The sequence below is a fragment of the Sebastes umbrosus genome, chromosome 12, assembly GCF_015220745.1.
Source record: "Sebastes umbrosus isolate fSebUmb1 chromosome 12, fSebUmb1.pri, whole genome shotgun sequence".
Classification (NCBI taxonomy): Eukaryota; Metazoa; Chordata; class Actinopteri; order Perciformes; family Sebastidae; genus Sebastes; species Sebastes umbrosus.
The window spans coordinates 27,587,756-27,615,405 of NC_051280.1; the positions used below are offsets into that span (position 1 = coordinate 27,587,756).

Here is a 27,650-nt window from a genome sequence, read left to right on the forward strand (position 1 = left end):
TATTTTTGTTGGAATATGTAAGTACTGAAATGAGTAAGCAGCTGAAAATGCTTTTGAAGCAGTTATTTTTCAAAAAAAATATTTTTCATGTGAAAGAAGGTTATATTAAAGGTTGTTTCATAAATTTGTATTTAATTGAATTTGTGCTCATTCAAAGACAGTTTAATGAAATGCTGAATGAATGAAGAGGTCAGGTTTCCCTGGCACAAAGGGGAAAGAAATAACAGCAAAAACAAATTAAACAACGACAAAACCATCAGTATCATCATTGGCTATCGGCCAGATTGTTATTTTAAACATCAGCCCAGGATTTCACAATCGGTGCATCCCTACTCAAGGCCCCCGTCCAGATTCAAATAGTTCTCTACATGATTCGTGTTTTAGACATCCAAGAGTCTGCAGGAAGATCACTGAGGCAATAATTGAGCCAAAGTTTAACCCACTTTTGAATCAACTTGTTTTTGAAGCTACAAAAAAAGCATGCGTGCTGGTAAACAAAGTTCAAAACTCGAGAAGATCACTGAATTGCATAATCAACTCGTACTGTACATTTTAAACGGGCCTCGCTTTCAGGCTCCGAAGACGCTTTGTTGCAGAGAGACTCCAGCTGTGCGTTGGACTGTGAAAAGAAAGCCGACCAAAGCGGTAAAGCACAGACGGCTCGGCGCTAGCAGCGGAATTTTCTGTTCTTTCAGTCTCTCGACAACACTCCCATCTTTTTTTGTGTAATGGCAAACATTAACGCTGCATCATCCACGATTTTCTTTTCATGGCTTTTTCCCTGCGAGATGCTCAGCGTGGAGTCATTTTCTCTGTCCGTGATTTACCATCTGACTGTGCGCCGCGGCGGCGAGCGCTCTGTGCTGTAATTAGGACTGTGCTTTCTTTTGATTATCATAACACATGTTGGTAGCCTATGGCGGAGAGGCTGTGGAGTGTGACTGCTGACCTTCTCTCTTCCCCCATGAGAAGGAGAGAGACTCTTTTTTGTCAGAGGTATCTCTGCCTCTGTTTTATCTCTCCATCCTATTCATTTTCTTTCTCTCCTCTGCTCCCTCGCTCTCATTGTCCTGATGCTCCTGTATCCACCCCTCCTCTCTTCTTCCCTCATCCATTTGGCCTCTCCCACACTCACTGCTCGTCTCTATCTCATCCCACTTTCTCACATTTGCTCACGTTTTTTTATTTCCCCCTCCCCTTCCCCATTCTTTTCCTCTCAGCCCATTTCACCCAATCCTGGCCACTCTTCTCTTCAGCCCCTACTTCTCCTCATATACACTCCCATCTAATCTCTTACTTCCATCTATAGTTCAACCTCGCAACCCCTTCCCATTATCTGTCTCCTTTTTGCTATCTTTTTTTTTTTTTAAGACGTCCTTTGGGGTTCAGAGCGCTTTCTTTGCCATCTCTTAGACGCATTGGTTTTTATGAGAGAATCTGGAACAAGATGTGTTTTTGAGCTTTGCATTTCTTTCCTCTCATTTGGCTTCCTATCTCTCTCTCTCTCTTTCAACCACTCTAAAGTCCACTTATGAAGCAGGACCTGGGGCATCTGTGCTTCAAACCCCCTGTCACTTACACACACACACACACACATGCACGTAAGCTGACAGATTGACTGATGGCAGGGTTGTGCTCCTGTGATGCTGAGTTCACTTGAGTGATGGTTGCCGACTGTGTGTGTGTGTGTGTGTGTGTGTGACAGGGAGAGAGAGAGGCAGGCGAGTGTAGTCCAAAGCCAGCTTAGCAAGCTATTGTGCATCATTATACGTGTATAAGAGTCCAAATGGGAGTGTGTGCTGTGCTGTGCTAGCATGCCGGACTTATGCGAACGTCTGTATTGGAATGTTTCTGATTTTTTGCGCTGTGTGTATGATGTGCGCGTGTATGTATGTGTGTGCGTGTGTTTAAAATGCCCTTGTGGCCGAGCCAGAAATACCGCAGGCGGCCAAATCTGGCACTGATCCTCAGCTTGTTCCCTCAGAGGCAACGAACGCCGCAACGCACACACACACACACACGACCCAGAGACACACTTTGATTTGCACCATCTCGTTTGAAGTGCAAGACCCAGAGCCTGACAGCTTATGATTAATATAAGCCCCCGCCCTCTGCCCTCTCAGCTGCGTGCGCATGCAAACACACACACAGACACACACACACACACACACGCACACACACACACGCACACACACACACACACACACACACACACACACACACACACACACACACACACATCCAGGAAGAAGATACATTTGTTGTTTTCGTGCACGTATTGTACGCGCCACACTTCCACCCTGCCCTCGCAGTCTGCTTCAGGGGCCGGCTGGCTGGCTCTTTGAACTGGTGCTTCTGACACTGTGCCGTCACAGCAAGGGCACCTCTGCAGGGCAAACCACCACCCCACCCCCCATACCCCCACACTCCACCCCTCAACCCATCATCTTTGCCTACCAGTCCTTCTCTTTCGTCATTCCCTCGTCACTTTTTTTCAGATTGTCACCTGCTGTGTTCTTGGCTGACCAGGTCAAAAGAGTCGACCATCTCATCTCGGAGGATTTCCTGGGCGGAAAATGAATCTTTGAGGGGCTTTTAGGATTTCCGATTGATCTGTAGAGGAGAAGGTTGCCAGAATGACACATGAGGGGAAACATTTTTTTAGTTGTGGCTTGTGGGGGCTTGACTTTAGCTCTGGATATTTATATTCATATTATTAATATTAATAGCTGGGTAATCCTTTTCACTTGATGCTTCACAAAGAAACAATTATTTTAACTTAAGAAAAACCTCAGTTGTTTCGTCTGTTTCATATACAGCTCATTTATCTGCAGTGTGTGAGCCAGGATTGTCCAGGAGGGGATCAAATGGGCCGAGTAGTAAAAAACTAGACTGTGAAAATGTACACCCGGTGAGTGCTATCCAATAATATTAAAATTATTAGAATTGATTTTGTTATTATTTTAGACATATACCAAATTTAGTTTATTACTCTTAAGAAATCAGACTAAGAAATCCTAAAATCTAATAGAGGGAAAAATAGGGTGAGAAAATGCTCTCCTTTCTTCAGGACTCAACTGTGACAGATATCCATCCATTCATTCATTTTCTTCCTCTTATCCGGGGCCGGGTTGCGGGGGCAGCAGGCTTAGCAGCGTATTCCAGACACCCCTCTCACCAGCAACGTTCTCCAGCTCTTCCTGGGGGACCCCAAGGCGTTCCTGGGCCAGAAGAGATATATATAATCTCTCCAGTGTGTTCTGGGTCTACCCGGGGGCCTTTTACCAGCCCGGAAAAACCTCCAAAGGGAGGCGTCCAGGAGGCATCCTGATCAGATCCACCTCCGCTGGCCCCTTTCGACGCGAAGGAGCATCGGCTCTACTCCGATCTCCCTCCGGATGTCTGAGCTCCTCACCCTATCTCTAAGGCTGAGCCCAGCCACCGTACGGAGGAAACTTCCCTTGATATTATGGAGGAAGATTGGGCACAGGGAGGTTGTAGTGAAGTGACATTTTAAGTTTAAAGTGAGACATTGTTGCAGTGAAGCGCTCCGGCTCAAACCCTGTATCTGATATACCTCATGTATTGAATAAATATCCCTTTAGATTTCCTTCACTGCTGCACATACCTCATCCAAGTAGGCAAAAAATAACCATTGTGAGTATTGATTGTCTCTAATGATACTTCAATGGGCTGTAAATGATATATCAAGAGAGGACAAACCCTACGCAGGAGGCCTTGTTCAGCATCAGAGGATCAAACCGGCCCCCGTCAGAGAGCCTGCATTATTGATGCCCCTGTTTACATTATGAGATCTTCTGTCAGCTCGCAAGGCTTTCTGAGGGGGAGAAGATGCCTCTGTCTTTCATTTTCTCACTACATCTCACCTCCTCTTTCTGTGCGCCTCAAGGTCCCATCACATCCCCCCCCATCGCTCGCTCCTACCCGGATTTATGTAACAGAGTTTTCAAACTTGTCAAGGAGCTGTGGTCGGACTAACAATCTTCTTCGAAGGCCCCTCCACCAGCTTACTGTGGAGATTGTATTCTCTTGGTGGGGGTATCCGTCCGTCTCCTCCTCTTTAGTCTCTTGTTTTCATTCCCCTCACAGTCTCACCCTCCTCTATCTCTTCTCTGTGGGAGTCTGTTATGGATGTCTATCTAGTTAAGACGCGGGGCCGATCTGTGACGCCGGCTTTGCCGGGGAGTAAGTGTAGTATCTGAAGGCTTCATTATCAGGAGGGAAATCTCTGTCCTTCTATCGCCTCCTCTATCTCTCCCTCTTCCTCCCTCTCTCTCTCTCCTCTCTCTTTGTATGTTTCATTTTCTTTCTTCCTCTCACCGCCACACAGCGGGGCGCCATTAGCCATTCAGCACAGAGAGGCCTTGAGGAATTGAAAGCGACGGAGCAGAAAAAGAAAAGAAAAACTGAATCGGGAAAGGAGACAGGGGAGTTGGGAGAAAGGAGGAGGGGGTGAGGGCAAGAGGGGATGGAGTGAGGTGTTAAGGCGGGAGCAATCCAGACAGGGCACTGTGGCACACGGGGAGATGGAGGGATTAGGGATTAAGGAAGAAGATGGGGATGAAGTGAACAGATTTCCATGGCGATGAAGAGAAATGACAGAATGCAAAGGAGGGAATTTGAAAGCTGGAAAAGAGCAAAACCAAAGAGTGGGCCAAGAAACTGGAGGAAGATCTAGGGAGGGATATAGATGCACTGTGCATGCATGGGGTATGCTAATTATGGATTTTTGAATTATGAATGAGATTAATTGCATAGGCAGATGTGAATATATTCACATTTTCTGTCTCTTACTTTACCCCAGACTCTTTTAAATGGTAATGCCTTTCTTATATCCGAAGCACACCTCTCTCTTCGCCTGCTCTTCTTTGTCCTCTTTCTCCCTCTTATTTCACCATTAGTTTCCTCCCTGACGCAATGAGGCATCTGTTGAATAAGTGCTACTTAGTTCCATCAACACAACTTTAGCCTGATAAATCGGACCGTCATATGACTCTCAATCTCGCCCTAATATTTCTTACATACACTCGCTATCATCATTTATTAGCTCGCTAATGTCTGGAGTGCTTAGCATGACTTACGAGTCACCGGGATGAGCCGCAGAGATGATTTGCTCCCTTTTTATGGGGTGTTTGTGCCGTGCTATTTTTTGCTGCGATTTGCATTTCCTGCTCTGTGACTGAAAAAATGAATGTGTTCTCCCCTCAGGTCCTGGCAACATGGAGACTGTATCTCTTTGCTGTCAAAGTGCCCACCAAGGTAAATGTTCTCCTCGCTCTCAGTGGAATTATATGGCTCTCACTTGCCAGCCTTGATCTTGTGGTAATTTCGCAAGAGATGTGACAAAAAAAAAATAGCAGGAGAGATAATGATGATGTTTTAGAATGATGGAGATCACAATGAAGATGATGAGGTGGCAGGTGGCAGGAAGTCAGTGGTTTAAAGCAGCAGCAAAAAGCAAAGATTGATACCACTCTCATATTTTAATGTGAAGCCACAGCTTATGTTGTTTTTACACTTTAAGTTGTGTACGAATGAAACACACAGTGTGTCTATCATTGAGCTTTAGAGGTGCAGGTAGGCAGATTTAGCTGCCTTTGGTCTAGGGCTGATTATTTTTCATTGTTGATTAATCTGTTGTTTATTTTCTCAATTAATCGATTAGTTGTTTGTAGGGATGCACCAATACTGGATCGGATATCAGACCGATACTGACTCAGTTAGCTGGATCGGGTATCGGTGACAATGGGGCCGATCTATTAAATTCAGTGCTATGTTTATACACATTATATACAGGAATTTTAATTCCCTTTTTAGTTTTGATCAATGTGTTGCTGCATTAAAAAGGTTTACACCTGAAATATAATTACTGTTAAATTTGAGGATTTTTTTGCCAAGTTGTTGGTGTACGATTTTTTTATTTTAATAATAATTAACAATTCACTTAATTTGTATCTCCGTATTTATTGGTTACATTTTGTTTTACAAAATTAGGAAAGCAATGTTTGTGATCCCAGTCACTTCCACACAGTGAGGCATACAGCTTATTTTTAAACACTGGTATCGGATCGGTAGTCGGTATCAACTGATAGAGCCAGGATAGTTGTTTCTCGCTGCTCGCAGTCTTTGTGCTAAGCTAAACTAACCGGCTGCTGGCTGTAGATTCATATTTACTGTACAGACATGAAAGTGGTGTCTATCTTCTTATCTAACTCTCTGCAAGAAAGAAAATAAGTGTATTTCCCAAAATGTCAATTCCTGTTTATTATAACTTGGGTCTTACTTGTGTGGTTTTTGCCATCACTTTTATCAGTCATGATTAACGATGCACACACCAGAATAATAGTGGAGATCTGGGACAGTGGCAACATCACAAACAACAGAGTCTAATGGGACAAGAAACATGAGCGGTAAATCAGACAGCCTGTAAATAAGTCAACATTTCAAGTGCTTCATTTTCTGTTGTTTAGAGTGACACATTCCAGTTGATCTATCGCAGAACGGCTAGCAGAGAGTTTATGTGAAAGTTTGGAAATGATTCTCTCTTCCAGACCCGGCAGTAGTTTTCTCTGTGTCGGCCAAATTCAAGCAGCTCCGTCAGTCGGTCGACTTTCCCCATTGCCAACCTGTTGCACAAAATATCCAAATTATATTAAAGCCTTAGTCAGCATTTTAACAGAGCTCTGCTGCCTTCCTGTCGTCAGCTAGACTGGAAGTCAGCAAGCCAACAACTGAGGGCACCAAAAATATGAATAATCGCTCATTGCTGTTGAGTGCAGTTGAACTACAGCAGGTCCCCTGTGATGGATGTTTACAACGAACAGGGTCATAATTTAACTGTAAGCCTGTTTTCTGTTCAGTTCATCTGATCTCTGTTTGCTTAAAGGGGAATATATATTATATGTTATTATATTCAATCAATATTAGAGAACATGAGCTACTCTCTCTCAAAGCCAGAAACCAGAGAAGTACGTCTCAAACTTGTGATGTCATCGGGTATAAAGTCTGCAGCTGCTCCATAGACAATAAACGGGAGACTGATTTTATGGACCCACAGAATGTTTGTTTTCTTGTTTTATACCCAAATGAGCTTTATTCTTATTGTAGTGTTGTCAGTTATGAAACAGAAAATGTTCCCATATACTCAGATCATTCCCCTGAGCGCTTTCCGTGTCATCTACAACATCTCTCCCAATTTATTGTCTATGGAGCAGCTCCACACTTTATACCTTATAACATCACAAATTTGGGTTTTAGCTTTTGGATTTGGGAGAGAGTTCATGTTTACTAATATTTTTGGATTGTCTTAGACCATGTATGAATTTTGAAAATGGGCGTAGTTCCCCTTTAAAACCTGAATGATCGTCCGACTGCTTGTGTTTCTTGCCCAATCTTATTTTGGGCGCTGTTTATGTGCTGTTGCTGCGTTCCCAGATTTCAGTAGTTACTTTTCTGAGTACAATTTTCATATAATAAGGCCAAAACCATGAAAATAATACCCAAGTTGTAAGAAGATGTAATTATCCTATAAAGATGATGTAAACTAGGAATGTCAGTGTGAACCACAATGATGTTTGTCTGCTGTTTTCAGATGGAGGTCACCTTCAACTTCTTGGAAATCCGAGCGATGAACACCTACCCAGAACACCAGGTGACACGCTGAAATTGTTTTCCTGCTGTTTGCACCTTCACTGCAGCATGAAGTATCACTACTGAAAAACCTATCATGTCCACATATACAGGTCGTCATCGATACAGACAAGACCACCTACTCGCTGAGACTGCAGAACCAGGAGCAGCTGGATCACGTGGTCAACCACATCAACTACGCCCTCTCCCGAGTCTTCAACAACTCCATTTATGCGTGAGCATCTCCGAGCGCCCCTCGCCTCGAGCAGAGAAACAAGTCTTTTCTGTTTTTGTGTTTGTGTGTGCCGAGGAGCGGAGACAAGTTGGCCGACGTTAACAGCACTCGACAGTGCGTTGGCACAAGTTGGCAGCTTCACTTTCGGAGCTGCTTTCCTCTTCGGCAGCCAAACGCATTCTTGTGCTGCCGTAGTTTTGCATCCAACCCAATTTCTGTGTCACGGTAGACTTTTAGCACCCAGCAATCAGTGGGATTAAATCAGCCAGCTGACACTGAGTAGGCCGTTACCTGAAGGCATTGTGATGGCTCTTTTTTTTTTCCTTTTTAAAGCAGCTTATTTGGTATAAGCAATGAGTAGCAGAACACACAGACACCGACGGAGCAATAGACCTCCAGTCAAAAAGACATTCATACACGGTTGAAATTCCTGAAGTGGGATCTGTATGTCCTCTGCACTTTCTGAAGAGGGAACATACGCTAGAGAAAAGACGCCTGGTATTTTTTTGTCGCATTGGTCATGTGAATGTATGGGCGAGGAGGCAAGCCAGGCAGAGTATATCTCCCTCTCTCTCGGGTCTCATCTACAATTTCTAAGAGCAATGGGATTGACTGCGCTCCGACTATTGACCTGCACAAGGCTATCTCCGCACTCTATCATCTTTCAGAATGGCTCTTTTCCATTAGGGCCACGGCAGATGATTGCTTCCAGCGAGAACATTTAAAGAGAATAAAGAGAGAGGGGAGGGCGGAGGGCGGAGGGAGGGAACTTGTCATGGGTTCGATTGTGCAGCCTTGTAACCGATTCGGTGCCGCCGCATTGAAGCACACAATGCAGATGGCATCAAGATAACGGGCGCATACACGCGCGTCGCCAGGGGCGGGCGGTGATTGTCGAGATAAGGTGGGGATTAAGGTCACGGACGTGGTTAGGTGTTGTGTGTGATTTGTCGACAAATGGGATTAAGGGTGGTGTGTGTCGAATGCAACAGTGTAGTGGTGTAATCCTATCAAAAAGCCAAAGCAGGTAGAGCACGGTGTCATGTACAAACACAGTATTTACTGGGTGATCCCAGGCCTTACTGTTTTCTGCTTACTGGATGCTTTTTGTCATGAAATATTTGAAAGCAGAGTAATATGTTTTTTTTATGTATATATAATTGCAGCAGGGAGCGACGGTAGCTTCAAAAAGAATCCCACGGATCCAATTTTCCAGTTTACGTGTTATTTATTCACCACCAAAGCAATGTCATAAGCAGTTTTGACATTGCAGACGTTCACTTTCCATCTTAAATCTGACTGGAGTAGCTATAATCAATGAGAAACAAGTCTGCTGCGAACTAGCATATTGCAAATGCAAATAAGACTTTTATCATTTTTGAAAATATAATGCAGCTGTGTTTTGTTTAGTAATGCAATTGGATCTGAATACCCCTTTTTGGTAGCCTTGTTTACTAAGTTGTCTGAGACTATTTTTATTTTTAACAGTGTCTTGCAGGAAGGGTGCTGGCAGGGTGGGAGAGTTGTACTCACATCTAGAAGCAGCTTTGTACCATCCTACCGTCTCTTGGGCACTGAAGTGCTCCACTTATGCAGCTGGGAGTTCAGTGCCTTGCTTAAGGGCACTTCAGCAATAGCAGCCGAGGGAAGGGGGAAGGATAATATTTACTTTTCCCCCCAACCTGTAATTGGCACCAGAGGCTTTCTAATCACAGCACTGCTTCTCAAAAGTCAAGGATAGTGCCCCTACTGACATTATAGATGATGAGGATGATTTTCGTTTAGACTGAAATATCTTGAAAGTCATTAGGATCCATCCTCTGGGCACCATGAATGTGTGTACAAAATGTCAGGGCAATTCATCTAATAACTGTTGAGATATTTCAGTCAGGACCGTAGACTATACTGTATATGAGGAGTGGACGTAGTCCCCGTGACTTCATCCATTGGTATGTGGACTGCCGTTTTGATTGGCATTGGCTGTAGTTACTTGTCTTGTTTAAATTGGTTCTCTCCTTGTTTGTCTTCCAGTCCTCCTATTTGTCGAGCAGAGGGAGACCTGACTGAAGGAAGTCACAAGTTTTCACCAAACTCTGAATCATCATTAGAGGCGGCCCAGAAAACATGCGGTGAGTCTTGTGTGTCTGTCTAGAGCGCACAAAACACTAGGGATGTCACACTACCAGCAATTTAGGAGTTGATACCAATACCAGTGAAATTCCATGGTCCTTGATACCAATTTGATACCATGATAAAAAAACAAAACAATGAATCCAATGTTCTTCAACATACACTCCTTTATTACAGTTTGCATATTGTTTTTTGAGATTTTATTATGAATCCCTGATGATCCACCTCAAGTTTCTCGCCAAAAACTACTTTTTACAAGATTATATTTGAACACATCATAACGTTTGAATTTACCTTCGCCCAATACTCATTTTTACTGAATAGAGCTTCATAATGTAACTCAATGCGTCCGTACGTTACCTGTTAGTTCCGTTATTTAGCCAAGCAGGACTGTGCTGCACACCGGCTGCTTACAGCTACCGTTACTAACTCTCCTCCTGCCCATTCAAACAAGGATTTATTGTTCACAAAGAAGCATTACCAGGGAAATTTTCCATCATCCCGGGATGAAGTTGGTCTCGAGTCCTGACCCCCATCAACTTGGTACGGAAGAATCAGTTTTCGTGACATCCCTACATACACACACGCATACAAACATATACAGTAGCGCTTCAGAGTCCATCCACTCGCTGACTCACTGACTCGCACCAAATCATGCTGGAGACTCATCCTTAAGTGGGTCAGAAGACCAAAGTTGCTGGATGCATTCCCTTTCTGCTAGTAATCCCATTAATCTACAAGAAGTGCTCTTTCATGCTGCAATACTTTCATCTCACCTTCAATATTTACAGCTAATCTCTCTCTCTCTCTCTCTCTCTCTCTCTGCTGACTATCTGTGCCTCGCTCTCTCTGACTTCCTCTTTCATCTCTGGCCTGCACTCTCCCTCCTTTTTCATTCCTACATACGTCCTCTGTCCCTGCCCTTTTCTGATCTGTCCTGTTCTGATCTGGTTTGGATTGATTTGCTGTCTTCTCCTGTCCACCTGTCAGGAGGTTTTTCTGAGACGTACGCAGCTCTTTGTGACTACAACGGAATTGGCTGCAAAGAAGAAGTGCAGTGGGTGAGGACACTATACAGGCTGTATAAAACCACTTCTGTTTTGTTGTGGTGTTTACGATACTCCTCTTTTCTGTCTTTAAGTTACTGTTCCATGCCTCTCTCACTCTGTCCGATACTGTTTGTTTCTGTTTCTCTTATCCCTCCTCTCTTTCTCCCCTCCTCTGTTCCAGGATGTGGACACCATCTACCACTCTCAGGACAACAGGGAGTTCAATCTACTGGATTTCAGCCATCTTGACAGCAGGTGACCATAGTTTATTGACGTCTTAACCACAACCAGGCTGATTACGATATGCCAGCATGCACTGATTGGAAAGACACAATTAAGTGATTCCAAACTTAGAGTGCAGCAGCATACAGTGCAGTCAGTATGTGTTTGTGTGTATTGGCTCTGTAGTCCAGCACATTAGATTTGAAATGAAGCGGTGAAAATGAGGGTAAAGTGCTGAGTTTCAGCATTAATTTGAGGGTGTTTACATCCACATCAGGGGGACAGAAAGTAATTGGACATTAGCACAAAATCATTATATTTGTATATTGAGATACTATATTTGTCAGTTCCGTTGAAGTCTATATGTGGCTGTTTGTAACCCAGCAGACATCAACAGACATTTGGCATACTCCTTCGTGATGCTTTGCCAGAACTGCACTGCAGCCATCTTTAATTGTTTCCTGTTTTTAACTTCAGTCTGGTCTTCAGAAAGTGAAAACACCTACTGTACTTAGCTGCATCAGGGGTTTTAAGTGCTTGAATTTGCCAGTCCAGAACGTTCCACTGACTGGCTCAATGGAGATGTAATTAAAATTTAATGACTGGCATTGTTAATTTCGTTAACGAAAACTATGACGAAATATGTTCGTCAACTACCTTTTTTTCCACGACTAAGACGAGACGATGACGAGACGGCACCGACGTCATTTAACACTAACGGTGACGATATCAAACATGCAATATTGAAAAAAGACAAGATTTAAATGTAGTTTAAAAACATAAAAACTTTATCAAAATCTCTTTATTTTGTCACCTTACACCTTCTGTCTCTTTGTGTCAAAGAGACACACTGCAGCGTTCAATCTTCTTCTTGTTTCACACCTCAATCCTGATTGTGCTACTATAATGCATAAAGTTGGCGGTTTGTGGGTCGGGCCGGGTTCGGGTGGTTGAATAACGCATATTTTTACATGTTGGGCTGGCAGATGGGCTCTCATAACGGATCTTAATCATTAATGAGCTTAAGGCTAATTCTAAAATAGCTGGAAATTAACACTAATGATTGGTATGAATATGCAAATGCAAAAATATGTCTCTCACTGAAAAAGTCCATTCTCAATGTGCACTGGAGGTTTAAAATTTCCACATCACACTTGTGTAAGTTGCATATTCGGCCATGATTGGCTCCAAACTAGTTGTGATGTCACAAAATCCTAATGGTGTACGTACGCTGTTTTTAGGTGAGCTGCTTGTGAGAGACACAGGTAAACGACAGGTTAACATGAGAGGGAAAGGACGGAGCTGGACTTCTGCAGAAGTCTGATATTTGCTCGACATCTGGGCTGAAGAGAACACACAGAACATGCTAAATAAAGTCCACAAAAATGGAGATAAACTGGAAGAGAAGGCATTCGTGAGCAAAGTGAAAAAACTTCGACAGCAATATATCAAAGCCTGCGATTCCCTGCATAGAAGTGGCAGCTCACGAGATGAAAAAGAGAAATTTGCTCCTCCGTAAACGCCCCTCAGCTATTTATTTTTAATTTGAGCACCGTGAAACCAAACAAGACTAAATAGAAAACGAACCAAAAGTATCAATTCCACTCTGATTCGGACCAGCCAAACAGACTATGGCTTGTGAAAGCACCCCTTGTGTCTCTGCACATTCACACATCATTCTGCACAGTGAAGGTCAAACTTTCAAGTAAAGTAACAGTAGCAGAACACATTTTTCAGTGGAGTAGGACCCATTTTCAAACTGTTTTTGGCCTGCCTTTTTTAAGCAGAAGCCAATCAATTCCACCTGTCCCACACAGGTACTTTTGCAGAAACAGAAGTTGGTCTACAGGTTGTGGATTACGGGTTCTTGGCTGTGCTGTTATTTATATAATATCCCCCAGCAGTGGAAAATAGACTGCACCCTCTTGCTGCAAGGCTTGCACTAGGGGAAACCCATCATTATCCACAACACTGTACAGGCCCAGGGCCTTTGAAATGAAACAGGCTATGGATAAGTGTAACTTTCTTCGCCCAATTAGAGTTGGATGAAAGTGCTGTAAAATCTTGGAGTTCAGTGCTAATGTTTGCAAACGGTGGACTCTGGGCGATGGTGTACGTGACCCCGCTTGTTTGCAGCATTCCCAAAACTCTTCACCTTCCTCTTGCAAGGCGTGCATACTGCATGAGTCATGTCAAACTATATCTTCCCGGGGAATTATTTAATTTAGAATGTGCCCAAAGGCTTCACTACAGTGTGTGTAAACACAGTGTAATGTCCTGGAGCTATGCTTCTCTCTCGTGGCACAGTTGTGACTTTTCCGATTCGTCTGCATAACGAGGGGGAAGCCGTCACCTTCCAAACAATTTACAGAAACACATTTTTGTAATCTATGAATTGAGAAGAAGAAAATGTAGATTCTTATGTGAAAAGATTTTCCCCACCCCTACGCACGAGGCATTGACAGGACAGGTGCATAGGCCTGTCACGATAACTACTTTTGTTGGACGATATATTGTCCCAGAAATAATTGCGATGAACGATCTGATCGACCATTTTATGCCACTGATATAATGATAATATAATGGCATAAAAATGTAGTATACCCTCTCATGGAGCAATGAACTTTTGATTCTTAAAGGTGCTAAATGCGAGATTGGGAGCATTTCTATTGCCTCTGCACAGCTCTCAACATGGCGACAGCTAACGGTCGTAGTTAATGGTGCTAACAACGCTAACAGTGAAAACAAATGGCAACAGTGCTGACAGAGCTAACAGTATTAACCTGGTTACCATTGTGGAAATGTAGCAGAGCAGCGGATTCACACGCACTAAAAGGCACACACGGCCGGCCCGGCTATGTCAACAAAGCACAGAGAAGCTCAGATTACAACACACAGAGAGAGAGAGAGAGTGACATCATTCTCTGCTCAGGTAGACATTACTCCTCTATATCTTTTACATAGCAAATAGTTGTTTGATGCTATATTAATGCTCTGGACATTGTATAGAAAACCTTTAAGAACAATCGAATTGGAAATATTAAAATATCCTAAATAAATAAAACCACACAACCAAAACAATAAATAAAATGAATTCTCGGGCTCTGTTAACAGAAAATGCACTCAAATAAATATTAAACATTTTCGCACAGGGGAATAGAGAGTCATTCATTACTTAACAGGCAATATTCTGATCAGTTTCTCAATGGTTAAGACAAAAAACGCAAAGTAACAACATATTAGCTTTTAGTTAGATATAAGTAACAACAACAACAACACTCCTCTCTCTTTCGGCTTAAACCCAAAATGTTCCCACACCGGAGCTGTGGGCGATAAGTCGATAACGTTAAATTGATTGAGGTCATGACCATATGTTGTACGATAAGTCAGTATATTAATTATTGTGATCGGCCTAAAGGTCTTCTACACGTACACAATACTGGACATGTTGTGGAAGACACCAACCGCAACTGGTGTAACTTGATCATGAATTCAGTATCAGCCTCCTTTATGAAAGTAATGTGATACGCTTCATCCTCCTCCTCCTCCTCCTCCTCCTCCTCCGCCCTTTGTTTGGTTGCATTGTAAACAGATACATGATGCATGCACTCCTACTGCATATCTGACAGAGTAGCTGCTTAAGGAGTGTTTGCTGCCCCCAGCGGTCGATGCACACGCCATGGGACATGTAACTGAACATCCATTTGCCGTTCCCACCAATCAACCAGGATTGAAAAAAATGTTTGGGATTGTAACTGAAGCTGAAATTCAGCTCTTAAACCTCACAGCCGTCGTTTCATTTCAAATCCACTGTGCTGGACGACAGACCCAAGACAATAAAAACACGTCGTTGTCCTAATACTTTCTAACTACTCTTTTAGTTTTGAAAGACTTTTCCTCCCCATTCTGCATCATGATGTTTGTGCAAAAATCTTACCCAGACAGTATCTCATCTGCCAGCCCTCGTCTTATCTGACATTAGAGTGGCTGTTTGTCTAACAAGACCCTCCCTGGGTAAAATGTTAAGTGTATTAGTCTGTCATTCTCGCTCTGGCTCACTTGGTGTCCTGTGTCTCTGTTCAGTTTGGTTAGAAGTTTGGGAAGATCACAGAGAAGGGGGGAATGATGAGCTTGTCAGAGGCAGAATCCAGGGCTCGGAAACAGCTGTAAAATGCCATATGTCTTCTCCCCTACCTCCCCGCTGGTATCTTTTTAAGTCCCCCATTTCCTTTCCCAGACATATTGAGGAAGAGCGTACGTGTCGCTCGAGTGCTGCCGATCATAAAAAGATTTGACAGCTGACATAGAAATGGAGTATTCAACCTAGCTCACTTGTCTTTTATTTGAGGAATGTTTTGTCCCCACAAAAACTCCGAGGCCCGTGGAATTCTTTCTACTTTTCCCGTGTAGAAACGACAATCCCGACCGGAGCATTCGCACTTAAAAATGCATTTCTCATCACAGGAGCGAAGCCTTGCTATGCTGCTAAATCAAAAGCCATTCATAGAAGGCATGATTGCAGCAGCAACTCATGAATATATTAATGTCTTTCACATTGGGAGCCAAAATCACTGCATCGCCGTTGTTTTTTCCTCCGATGTTTTATATAGTGTGTGATAAAAGGAAAGCCTTTGCAGGGGGAGCTGCCTGCCCATGCTGTAATTTGTTTTTTTTTAAGATCTTCCTTTAATATATTGTTCCCTTGAGCCCACAATCCAATACTAAAGACTCCCTCCCTGCTATTCTAGAGAAGTTTTATCAAATAGAAATTGACACAGGAAGCAAAAATTTAACAAAAAGTACACTAGGGATCTTTAGGGCTGTGTATTGGCAAGAATCTGGCGATATATTACGTATCATGATACAGGTCAGCCAACAGCCACTTGATCACTTCATATGCATTTATTAATTTATTTTGGATTGCATGCATTTCATTTCATTTTTGCATTGCATTGCATTTTTGTATCCATTTTTAGCTCGTTACTTAACATTTTTCTTGTTAACTAAACTCAAACATTTAATTTGATTTTTGCATTTCGTTTCATTTTTGCAAAAAGAACTTCCTGCCGAGACGGTCAACACAACTAATAGATGTGTGACAGGCTATGTAGGTTGCTACCTTCAGCTCACTTCTCTGTCTTGTCTCATTTTGCTTTGAGACCGTGAATCCAATGTCGGTAAGCCTCATTAAAGAGAACGATGCTGCGTTTCTTTGATGTTTTTCAGTGCTAGCATGTTGAACCAGATCGGCATGATGTGCTCGTATATCACACTTACAAAACCGGCAAACTGCCTTTGAATCGTTCTCGACTTGAGAGCAAATCCAATCTTTAAGTCCACTCTCTCTTTTCCCAGTCTTTTTACTTTTTGCCATATTTCGCCCACTTAGGACCTCGCATTGTTAGCTAAACTCCATTAACCCCGCAAAGATTTGTCTCACAACAACAATACTCTTGAGTGATGGTGGTGCTGGGGATCAGGATTGTGTACGGATCCTGCAACAGGACAAACTAGGCCAGTATAGAGGAGAGAGACAGGAGCCCAATTTAGCAACTACACTTTAGAAACAAGCCCAAAAAAACACAACTCTCAACTACCCATATTTGTAAGCGACTTTACAGGAAAACAAGCCCAAAGTGGCTTATACTAAGCGGGCTTAGCAACTCTGATCAATACAGTGTATTGGAGAGTCGATCCAGTATCAAACAGCATAATATCGCAATATTCCTGTGTGTCGATATTTTCTCACACCCCTATAGGGATCACGGAAACAATCAAGAAAGGGTGCATATCACTGAAGGAAGGATTTAAGGATTGGTCTTTCCATGATCATGTGCCAGAAGCCATTTGCGGTGCATTACTCCCTTCCTCCCCTCCTTGTCCTTCCACATATCCATCCTCTCCATCGAGCCCGTCCACCGTTACCGCGAGCGACAGGGCGATGCCTTTTCCTCTGACTGCTGTCCGTCCAAACGTCGTCTCCGCTCACTCCTCCCGACTGAAAGCGGACACCTTTTTCTCTGGCCCTGTCTCGTCCTGTTGTCGTCCACACCCTTTATTATCTCCCCTTTTCATTTTCCTCAGCTCTCTTGTTTTCCTCCAGCTCTCTTTCTTCGAATCACTCCCCTCCTCGCAAACAAACACAGACACACACACTCTGCTTGTCTCTGTTGGTTCTGTCTAGCCACTGCAGGTTGACACTCTGTTGCAGAGGGGAGTGTGTGTGTGTGTGTGTGTGTGTAATTTATTTCCATTTGTTTGTCGTGTGTCTGTGAGAGAGACATTTGTACGCCTTACTGCCCCGAGAACTTTTTGGGGCACCTCTCTGCTTGACTGTCACTCCTCTGTGTGCATACACACACACACACACACACATATACACACACACATACACTCACTAATAAGTCTGGATGCCGTGTCCAACTTCCCTCCAACTCTCGGTCTGGTTAGTTCTTTCTGTTACTGAAGCAGGACAGCAGCTCCACAGCTCACTGCTACCATCTGCCTCAGCTGTCACTGTTACAGGACCCTGTCACGGTCTGGACGGGGTTAGACTGTGGCATTGATTTATTACCATACAGCATATCGGTGCGCTTCAAAATCCAACCGCCTTCCCCACTGGTATTGATGGTCGTTTGGGCCAACAATTGGCCAGATTGCTGTCAAATTTGTTATGAATATTTATAATCCCCCAGAGGATGATTTTAGTGTCTTCTAACCTTTCTGACTCCATTGCCACCAGTTAAGTCAGAGTATCCGCCTTCCGTGGCTAGTCTATTCTTACAAGGTGCTATAAATATTCATTGTCCCCTCCAGGTGAATAATAATGACCCCCGCTGACCTACATTAAGAAAAATATTTCACTTGTATACAAGAAATATGAAAATCTGACGCGCACACAGCCATGAGATTTACTGAGCACATCCATGCTCCCTAGAGGATGAACCCTGTTTATTGTGGACACATCATGTCCTTCCCTCAACTTCACCCACAAGCTATTAAATAATCTAATAGGCTTATTGCCATGAAACGCTTTGAGCACAGTCATGCACCCAGGGAGACTTTGATTCAAAGGACCCCGTGACCTTTTCTCTCGTACCGTCTCAGGAGAAACTCTCTATCTTAGCCCTATTCCTCGTACGGTCTAAGAATATCAAAATCACCGTTCTCTTTTGTGCATATTGTGGGCTGTAATAAATGGAGCCTTTAAGGTGTGCTAGAAGGTCATACTCGGATCATAATAAAGTTAGGTTTTAATTCTATTCATTCATGATTGTTGAATGGCCAGTCGAGGACTGATCATGGATGTGGGCAGCTCATGCTCGCACGGCTCATTTTATACCCCATTTGGTGTCTGCTCACATGTTCACACAGGACATACAGTCTGCGTGGGCATCACGCGGAAACTTGCAGCGATGTGGATGCAGATACTATCATTTGAGACTAAAGAAATAGTTGGATAAAAGTGTATTTTTTAAATGCACTTTCTTGCTGAGAGTTAGAGGAGAAGATCGATACCACATTCATGTCTGTACGGTAAATTCGGTTAGCTTAGCTTAGCATAAAGCCTGGAAATGCAGTGGGATGGCTGACTCTATCCAAAGGCAACAAGATAAGTCTACCAGCACCTTCAAAGCTCAATAATTACTTTCTGGAGTCTTGTCGTTACCACGATGTTGCCAAGCAACCAGTGTGGACTCCGCTGACTCCAGGAAGGAAGTCACTGCCCTGCCAAGAAATAGTGCGGCACATAACCCTTTAAAAAAACATGTTCATTTTTGCACTTCGGTTTTTGTACAGATTAAACAAAATAGATATGATTAATGATTAGTTGTCAACTATTACATTAATCACTATTTTGATAATCGATTAATCGGTTTTAGTAATAAAAAAATTAATTAAAAATCTCTGATTCAAACTTCTGAAATGTGAATATTTTCTGGTCTCTTTACTCCTCTATGACAGTAAACTGAATATCATTGAGTTGTGGACAAAACAAGACTTTTGAGGACGTCATCTTGGGCTTTGATCGACATATTTCACTATTTTCTGATATTTTATACACCAAAGAACTAAACGATTAATCGAGAAAATAATCAACAGATTAATCAACAATTAAAATAAAAATAATTGTTAGTTACAGCCCTAAATTGTAAAAAACATCTAAATTTAAATAATTCTCTAACTCATCTTCCACCTTAACCTTAACCCTTCCCCTGACTTTAATTTTAACGTTAACCCTCAACCCAACCCTAACTCTAACCCTTGACTAATTTTAATCTGACACATGGTCCCTTTAATTCCAATGTTAATCTAATTTTAGATTCCAGTCCCAAACCTAAATCGATCGGTGTGAAGAAGTTAACAGCGACTGATTGACCTGCTGTGCCAACATGTCCTCATGTAAGAGTACAAGACGACACATAAACTCCAACGCATGACTGAGTGAGACATCATAGAGGTCAATTACATGTCCTGCTGTCAAAACACGAATCAACAGTCAGTGTTGATGATGAATCTTGACATGTGCATCATCTGGTCACACACACACACAAACATACATACACAGACTCAGCTGCGTCAGAGTGGACTGGTCTGATGGCTTGCGTGGTAATAAAAAAGGAACACAGCCTGTAGCCATTTTACTCCTCTGAGATACACTGTAAAGTCCTGGCTGCCGCAGTTATTGGCAACATGACCCTCCCTGGCTAGATTACACTTTCTCTTCCTCTCTCTTTCACTTTGTGTTTTCCCTCTGTCTCGCTCTCCTCCCGTCTTCCTCTCTCTGGGCTTATTCTCCTCCTCCGTGCCCCTCCCTGTCTCTGTCTGTGTTGCTGCTTGTTTGTCAGATGATGTATAGCAGGTGTAGCAGCAGTGTGGCTTTAGTTGGACCTTGGAGGATTCTAAAACTCCCTCTCTTTCTGTCCTCCCTCACAAACACACACACCACCGTATGGTCTATGGGCTCCGTGTCTGTCTGTGCAGCAGTGGATGTAGCAGTGTTTGAGGTCTGTAGCCGGGATCAAACAGTGGCTTTATTGAGTAATCCACTGACCCTGGGCATTGATCTTTACATCTTTCTTTCTCATTCTTCTCTGCTTCTTGTCCTCCTCCTCAGCAGGGCTGCAGAATCAGTCATCTTTTAGAAAGCAGCCCTGCCCATAGTGTACTCCCTGTCACATTGATAAACTGCTTTTTGCTGAACGGGGAGCAAAGAAAAAGTTTGGCCAACGATAATGTGAATTTATGGATCAGTGACATCAAATGGTTCGGAGCAGATGGAGTTTGCTAATTTAAAGATTTGCATTTTATCTCATATGTGTGTGTGTGTGTGTGTGTGTCTCCATTACAGGGACTTGGCGGTGATCGTGGCATCCATTGCATACAACACCTGGTTCACCAAGCTGCACTGCAAAGACATGCGCATAGTAACTATCTTTTTTTTTTAATCTCTCTCGCTCTCTTGTAAACCTTCTTGCCAGATCTAGACTACAATCAATTTTCTTTTCTTCTTTGTTTTCTTTTCACGTTTCCAATGCTATCCTGTGTGTTATCAGATTACATTTATTACATGATTAAATTATTAGATTGAATAAGCTTTTTTTTATCTGCTCATTTGGCAGACTGTGGTCCAAATGTGTATAAAGAAATCTCTTCTTAATCTCTTTATTTAATTTTCATGATGTGCATTAGAGTAAGTGGTATCCATCTGAGGTGAACTACGTGAAACAGTCTGTTCAAATAAGTGAAGTGAGTTTATAAGGAATTGGATTAGATGTATTGAGCATTAAATCCACCCCCAAAACTTGACTTCAAACTTTAAAGATGCCCTGCGAAAAATTTCCTTGAAACAAACAAAACAAAAGTTATTTTTACATTCAGTGTTACTCACCAAAACACATCGTGTGCGTCTTTGAGGTCAAACAAACTTGTTGAATGAATTTCCTTCCTCATAAAACATTAGCCAAGCATAGACTGTACATAAGAAGTGGACATAGTCAACCGTGACGTCACCTGGTTTGCGGGCTGACGTTTTTGAAGCCTCGGGTTTGGCATTTTAGCCGTCGTAAGTGACACGAGAGGGTGGAGCTAAGTACAACCGAACGTTGAATAAGACATTTTTAAACGAACAAAAAGGTTATAATTAACTTTCATGAACTGAAAACACACCGTGAAAGAGTTAAAGTTGTAAGACGAAATCACGTACAACTCCCAGACCGGACAACGCCGTGGTAACGACCTGTCAATCACAAGGTAGCCACGCCCTAAAGCATCCCCTGCTTTATGGTCTATTTGACTCTAAACGGGACCATAATTTACTAAATGAACATCATGCTGTATTGAAGAAGACTTGAAACTAGTGATTGAGACCATAAACTCATGTTTACAGTGTTTACTGAGGTAATAAATCAAGTGAGCAGTAGGCTCATTTTCTCATTGACTTCTATACAATCAGACTTCTTTTTGCAATCAGAGGAGTCGCCCCCTGCTGGATATTAAAAAGAATGCAAGTTTAAGGCACTTCAGCATTGGCTTCACTTCTCAGACCTGGAGGTTTCCCACTATTGCCAAGCTGATTTTTATTTTTTTTTTAGAAAATATTTAAAATCCTGCATTGTTTACATCCATGTTTACTTGGTAGAAATCTTCTTCACTGCTTTTGCAGGCGTATTGCTAGCTTTTTTGCGAGGTACTGCCACCAGCTGTTGATTCGTGGAATAGACTAATACAGTTGCAGTGGGCATTTGCGTCCTCATGCGCATGCAGCAGGGATCCATTTGTAAAAATATTGCCCTATAACAATACAGTATTTATGGCTAGATAAGCAACACTCAAAAATGAGAAAAGAGCATCCTGAGTTATTAAGATTTATTTGAGTTTAACACTGGAAAAAACCACAACTTGCGTCTGATTTTTGTATCCGATCTCGATGAATTCTAATTGGTGCATTTGAAGTACGTGACATCACCTTTTTACAGTTGAGCCCCGCCCACTTCAGACCAGCTAGAAACGCACAGAGATAACGAGAAATACCAAAACTGTGCTAGGCTTTGCAGAAAAGTTTGTGTTTATGCAGGGATACGTTGTAGGTTGTGTCCCCATTATGGCCCCCAACTTGAACTCATATGATTAGTCTATAGCCTCATATACGTCTATACATAGTCAATGAGGCTATTTATCTGTATTTACATGAGTAATTTAATAAATAAAAAGCTTTTATGAAACTTAATACTCTCTACTTAATAGTCTAAAATTGACCAATGCTAAAACATAATCAGATTTCTGTTGCCTCTGTTTAATGCTTGCTTTTCACTTCCCCTGCCTATATTCGTCTTCCATTTGAAACCTCTGGTCACAGCCTCTGTGTTTTGTTTGTCCCCAGGGGTCGGAGGTGGTGGACCAAGTCCTGCACACCGTCAGCAAGTCCAACAGTCTGGAGGAGCTCACTCTGGAGAATGCAGGACTCAAATCGTAGGTTTCCTCTCTCCTGACATCATCAGCCCTGCCTGTCACCTCTCCGTTAATCTAATTTCCTCTCCTTTTCTTCCTCTCCCCACACCTTCGCCTCTCAGACACTCCTCCGCCTCACCTCTTTTGTCCTTCATACTCACTCCAGTCTTTTGTCTCGCCTCTCTTTTTCTGCTTTGCTTGTATTCTCTCTCCTCACTTCCATCTCTTTCGTCTCACCTCCTCACCTTAGCTCATCTCAGCTCTCCACTCCTCCTCCCCTCCCCAACCTCCCATCTTAACCTTTCCAATTTTGTCTCTCCTCCTTTTTTTCCTCTCTCTGTCTCTCTCTCTCTCTCTCACACCGCTTTTAACCTCCACTCTTTCATCCAATAAAGGTCCCTCCTGTCTGCCTGTGGCAGGTGTATTGTTTCCCCATTAGTGAAATTTTGGGCTTCACCTGGCAAGACTTTTCACCTTCTATGCATGGCTAGTATCATTTAGCAGAGCAGTTTCCTTATTTAGTATTAATTGAGATGAATTGTCTGCCTCGAGGCGAGATGATTTACTGCAGCATAATGATGAGCTTAGGTTTTATTCTTTCCCTGTGTTAAATCACTTCCAATAGAGAGGGCCATTTTTATTAGAGGCGCTCCACAAGCACTGCACCAAACACTCTCAGCGAAGTGAAAAAAATACCTGTATACTAAGCAACATCCTCAAACAGTACGATATATGACAGTTAAAGTATGTGACTTAACCTCTGAGACCCACAATAGACCCATTTTTGTCTTTTTTAGGGGGCTACAGGGGGTCTTTAGGGGGAGATAGCAGGTCAACAGTAGATGTCACATAGAAGTGGTGTACATCATCTGAAAGCTGGGAACCTGAAGATTAATTCAAGATGCAGCTCAGCACTGTGTGTCAAGTTGTTCTAGTCATAAATCAGAAATAAACATGAATGAATGAATTAAAATAAATTGTGAAAGTGTATAAGGGTTTAGAACATTATGATGGAAGTATATGATGGTAATTCCCATGCTCTATTATGTCTCATAAATTGTTGCAGCAAGTGTTGGATTGATACTATTTGTTACACAGATTTGTTGCTAAATTTAACCATTTTTTACCAATCGAAAATTGATACAAATTATTAGTAATCCCTCCAAAACACCACATTAAGACACCAATACCTTGAGGAACACCACAGAAAAAGCCATGCTGTGATTTGGTATCTAAAACTTTTGACATTTGGAGATTTCTGCAAGAATTGTATTTTTCGGTGATTGGATGGCGAGCACTTCTGTTCAGGAAACTGCTCAGAAACCCCCTTATTGTCAATTTACCTAGGACAGCCATCCATCCTCTGAATGCTCTAGGTCTCTATAGTTTGTGGCTGTAAAGTTTCATGAGGCTGTGATTATCCTAGAGGTCACCACAGGTCATTTTATACAGTGAAGTCAAATTTTAAAAAATGGTCTCACTACACTGGAATGGCTACTATGGGGACTAAGGCAAAAATAACACATTTATACTGCATGAAAAAACGACATGTTTTTTGCCCAGCTGCATGTGATTATCATAAAGTAGGCATGTCTGTAAAGGGGAGACTCGTGGGTACCCATAGAACCCATTTTCATTCACATATCTTGAGGTCAGAGGTCAAGGGACCCCTTTGAAAATGACCATGCCAGTTTTTTCTCGCCAAAATTTAGCCTAACTTTGGAGCGTTACTGAGCTTCCTGGAATAGTGTTGTGTTGTTCGGTCCGAGCCACTTTGTTTGTTTCCACATTACAGAGCCAGGGCTGTGTATGAACACCAGATTTTCAATGCACACACACACACAGAACGGACAACTAGTGGACTGTGAGGAGATATTTGCTGAATGTATTGGACATTATTGTGCAATTTTTAAAAACAAACTCAACTTTTACTGCATTTGTACATTTTAAATCAACTTCCTTTACATTCAATTCAATTAACATTTCTGCAAAGGGACAACACTGCTGCTTGAGTAGGATATTTTGATCTCATTACCAGGAAGTGTAATTTTGAAACTTTACCAGGTGCATTCATCTCTCTGGCGGATTCACTCAGACTCTGAGACCAGTATCCAACTAGCAGTTTTGACAGAAATCCTAATGATCCCTTTTAACGTTTTGTCTTCAGGGATTTTCCGCAGAAGATGGCGTCAGCACTGTCGGAGAACCCAGCGTCTGTGATTCACTCTCTCAACCTGGCTCATAACACGCTAGACAACCAAGGTACCGGCCTGGACTCTGTGAACTCTCTCTCTTTCTCTTTCTCTTTCTCCCTCCTACTGCTGCCTCTCTCAGGGCACTGCTCATTGTTCTTTCGCTTTTTACTTCGCCGCCGCTTTTGTTTGCTCTCAAAGAATTCGAAATCAATGTGTCTCCTCAAAGAACCCTTATTTTCTATTTCTCTCTTTTTCCTCTTTCATCTATCTTTCATGCTATATGTCTACGCGTGGTCATGCTCTTTAGAGAAACGCTTTTATATTTTTTCCAGTCTCGCCCACACCTCGCCTCGCTAACTGAACCTCTTATTAGGGTTACTCCATAAACACAATCCTACATTTTAATTCTGTGTGCCTCGTTCACTGATGTATAATATTAACCACTAAACACCTTTCTCTCCCTGTTCCTGTGTGTGTGCATGATGTGTTTGTATGCCAGGGTCAGGCTTTGCATGCGTGCCAGTATCACTCATTAACTAATTTCTGTCCTCCCGTCTGACACATGTCACTTCCACTCGCTTCAATAAATTCTTTGTGCTCACACTTTGCCACCCTCTGTGTGTGTGTGTATTGACAATGTGCAGACTTTCTTTATTGTGACTACAGTTACAAAAGTGCTGCAGCCTTAACCGCCATCACAATAATACCCATAATCACAGTAAAGAATGACCTTGAGTACCGTGTCTGTTTACAATGGTTACAATGTTGTTGTTTTTATGCCGTTAATACCGGTAAGAGTTCTGTACACGCACATTCCTGCCAGGGCCAGGAAACAATAATAACGTTCCCTTTTTAATAAAGCCGAGCCTTTCATATTATTATAAATAATCATGGCTGCAGTGTGTTTAATCGAATTGCTGAGCTGAGAACTAGGTGTTATGTAATCTGGCCTGGCGTATGGTATTTGTATGGGTTTGTTTCTGCTCTGGGTATGTGGGAGAAAGTGAGATTGTCAAGTATGTTGGTGTGGTGTTTTTTTTAAAAGCTGTAGTATACTTGTGGGTATAACTACAGTATGTATGTATGTATATGTGTGTTCTGGAGGGGGTGTATTGAGAGATGTTTCATTTTAGCTGGCAAAGCTCTGTTCAGGGCTGCAAGTAACGATTATTTTCATCATCGATTATGTCAGTTATTTTCTAGAAATGGAATATGATATTCATAACTATGTTTTCATTAGTGTAAAAAACACCTGAAACTGAGAATCAATATGTTTTCATTAGCTTCAATCCTCTGATTAGTGTGAAACCGCGTGCTTGTGCGTCCTCCAGCGTCCTAGTGCGTGTGCACTACAGTATGCAGACAAAACGAGGAACCACTCGTAAAAACATTGTTCCCTATTAGTGCACTAATATGGTCAAATAGCCCTACAGGGGACCTTCAAAGGAACAGTGTGTAACATTTCGGGGGTCTATTAGAGAAGAAATGGAATATAATATTCATAATTATGTTTTCATTAGTGTATAATCACCTGAAACTGAGATCCATTGTGTTTTCATCAGCTTAGAATGAGCCCTTCATATCTACATAGGGAGCGGGTCCTCTTCACAGAGTCCGCCATGTTGCTCCGCCATGTTTCTACAGTAGCCCAGAACGGACAAACTAAACATTGGCTCTAGAGAGATCCTTTTCGCTTTTTTTACATTACCTGAAGGCCACTGTAGTTCTCTGACATGCTTGTGACACTGCGGTGAACTGTGGTACCGTCAGCTGCCGTCTGGCTTCCATTGCTCATTATGGTGAGGATGGCCTCTGAGCGAGGTGAGCGGCGTTACCACGGTTTTGCACTCGGCGGCTCACGTTACCACAGTCTCTGAGAGAGAGGAGGGAGCAGAGGGGTACTCAACCACACCACTAGATGCCACCAAGTCCTACACACTGTACCTTTAATTGATTCATTGTATGGTCTGTAAAATAAAACAAAACAGTGGAAAACGTCCATCACAATTTCCCAGAGCCCATTGTGGCGTCTTCAAATTGCTTGATTTTTCTGACCAACATTGTTAAATCCAAAGACTTTCAGTTCACTAACACAGATGGCTAAGAAAGCCAGCAAATGTTTACATTTAATACGACATTTTCTTATGAAAAAAGGAAACACAATTAATCAATCATCAAAATAGTAATTAATAAAAAATAATTATTGTTGATCAATGAAACTATTAATTGTTTTGGCTCTAGATGTGTGATTATGGGATTAAATTGTGATTAAATAAGGCCTTTATCTTCTCTCCTCTCCCCTCTAACCAGGAGTCTCCAACCTGATTCAACAAGTGTGTCGCCTCAACAAGGGACTGCGCCTCCTCAATCTCTCCAAGACCTCCCTTTCCTCCAAGGGTAAGAGTGCTCCTCTTAGACTCAGAATCCTCTAGTGGCTAACCCCGAACAAACACATATTTTTTTACTATTATTAAATGTAAATAGATGTCCAATAACATTTTAGAGCTGGTTCCAAAATGATGCGTTTTGATCAAAGACACTTTAGCAGCAGAGCGGAAGCAGCTTTCAGTGAATCTGGGTTTGAAGCCAGAGTCTTCTATTCAAGAACTGCAATGCTGCCCTGCTGTTCCAAATGTGGTTTTATTTGGGCTGGTATTTACTCACATAGATAAACAGACCCGTGCATGTACAGTGCGACCCATCTACCAAATGATAATC

The 27,650-nt window shown here is 42.4% G+C and overlaps 1 protein-coding gene across 1 annotated transcript in view; it reads left to right on the forward strand.

The window, feature by feature from the left end:
* carmil3 (capping protein regulator and myosin 1 linker 3) overlaps positions 1 to 27,650 on the forward strand; it is a 92,331-nt gene that overhangs the window by 11,533 nt on the left and 53,148 nt on the right. The window contains 10 exon segments of the mRNA XM_037787806.1: positions 5,230 to 5,280; positions 7,613 to 7,672; positions 7,764 to 7,885; positions 9,917 to 10,014; positions 11,006 to 11,076; positions 11,246 to 11,319; positions 20,639 to 20,714; positions 22,670 to 22,758; positions 24,905 to 24,999; positions 27,243 to 27,329. Coding sequence (XP_037643734.1) covers positions 5,230 to 5,280; positions 7,613 to 7,672; positions 7,764 to 7,885; positions 9,917 to 10,014; positions 11,006 to 11,076; positions 11,246 to 11,319; positions 20,639 to 20,714; positions 22,670 to 22,758; positions 24,905 to 24,999; positions 27,243 to 27,329 — 823 coding nt within the window.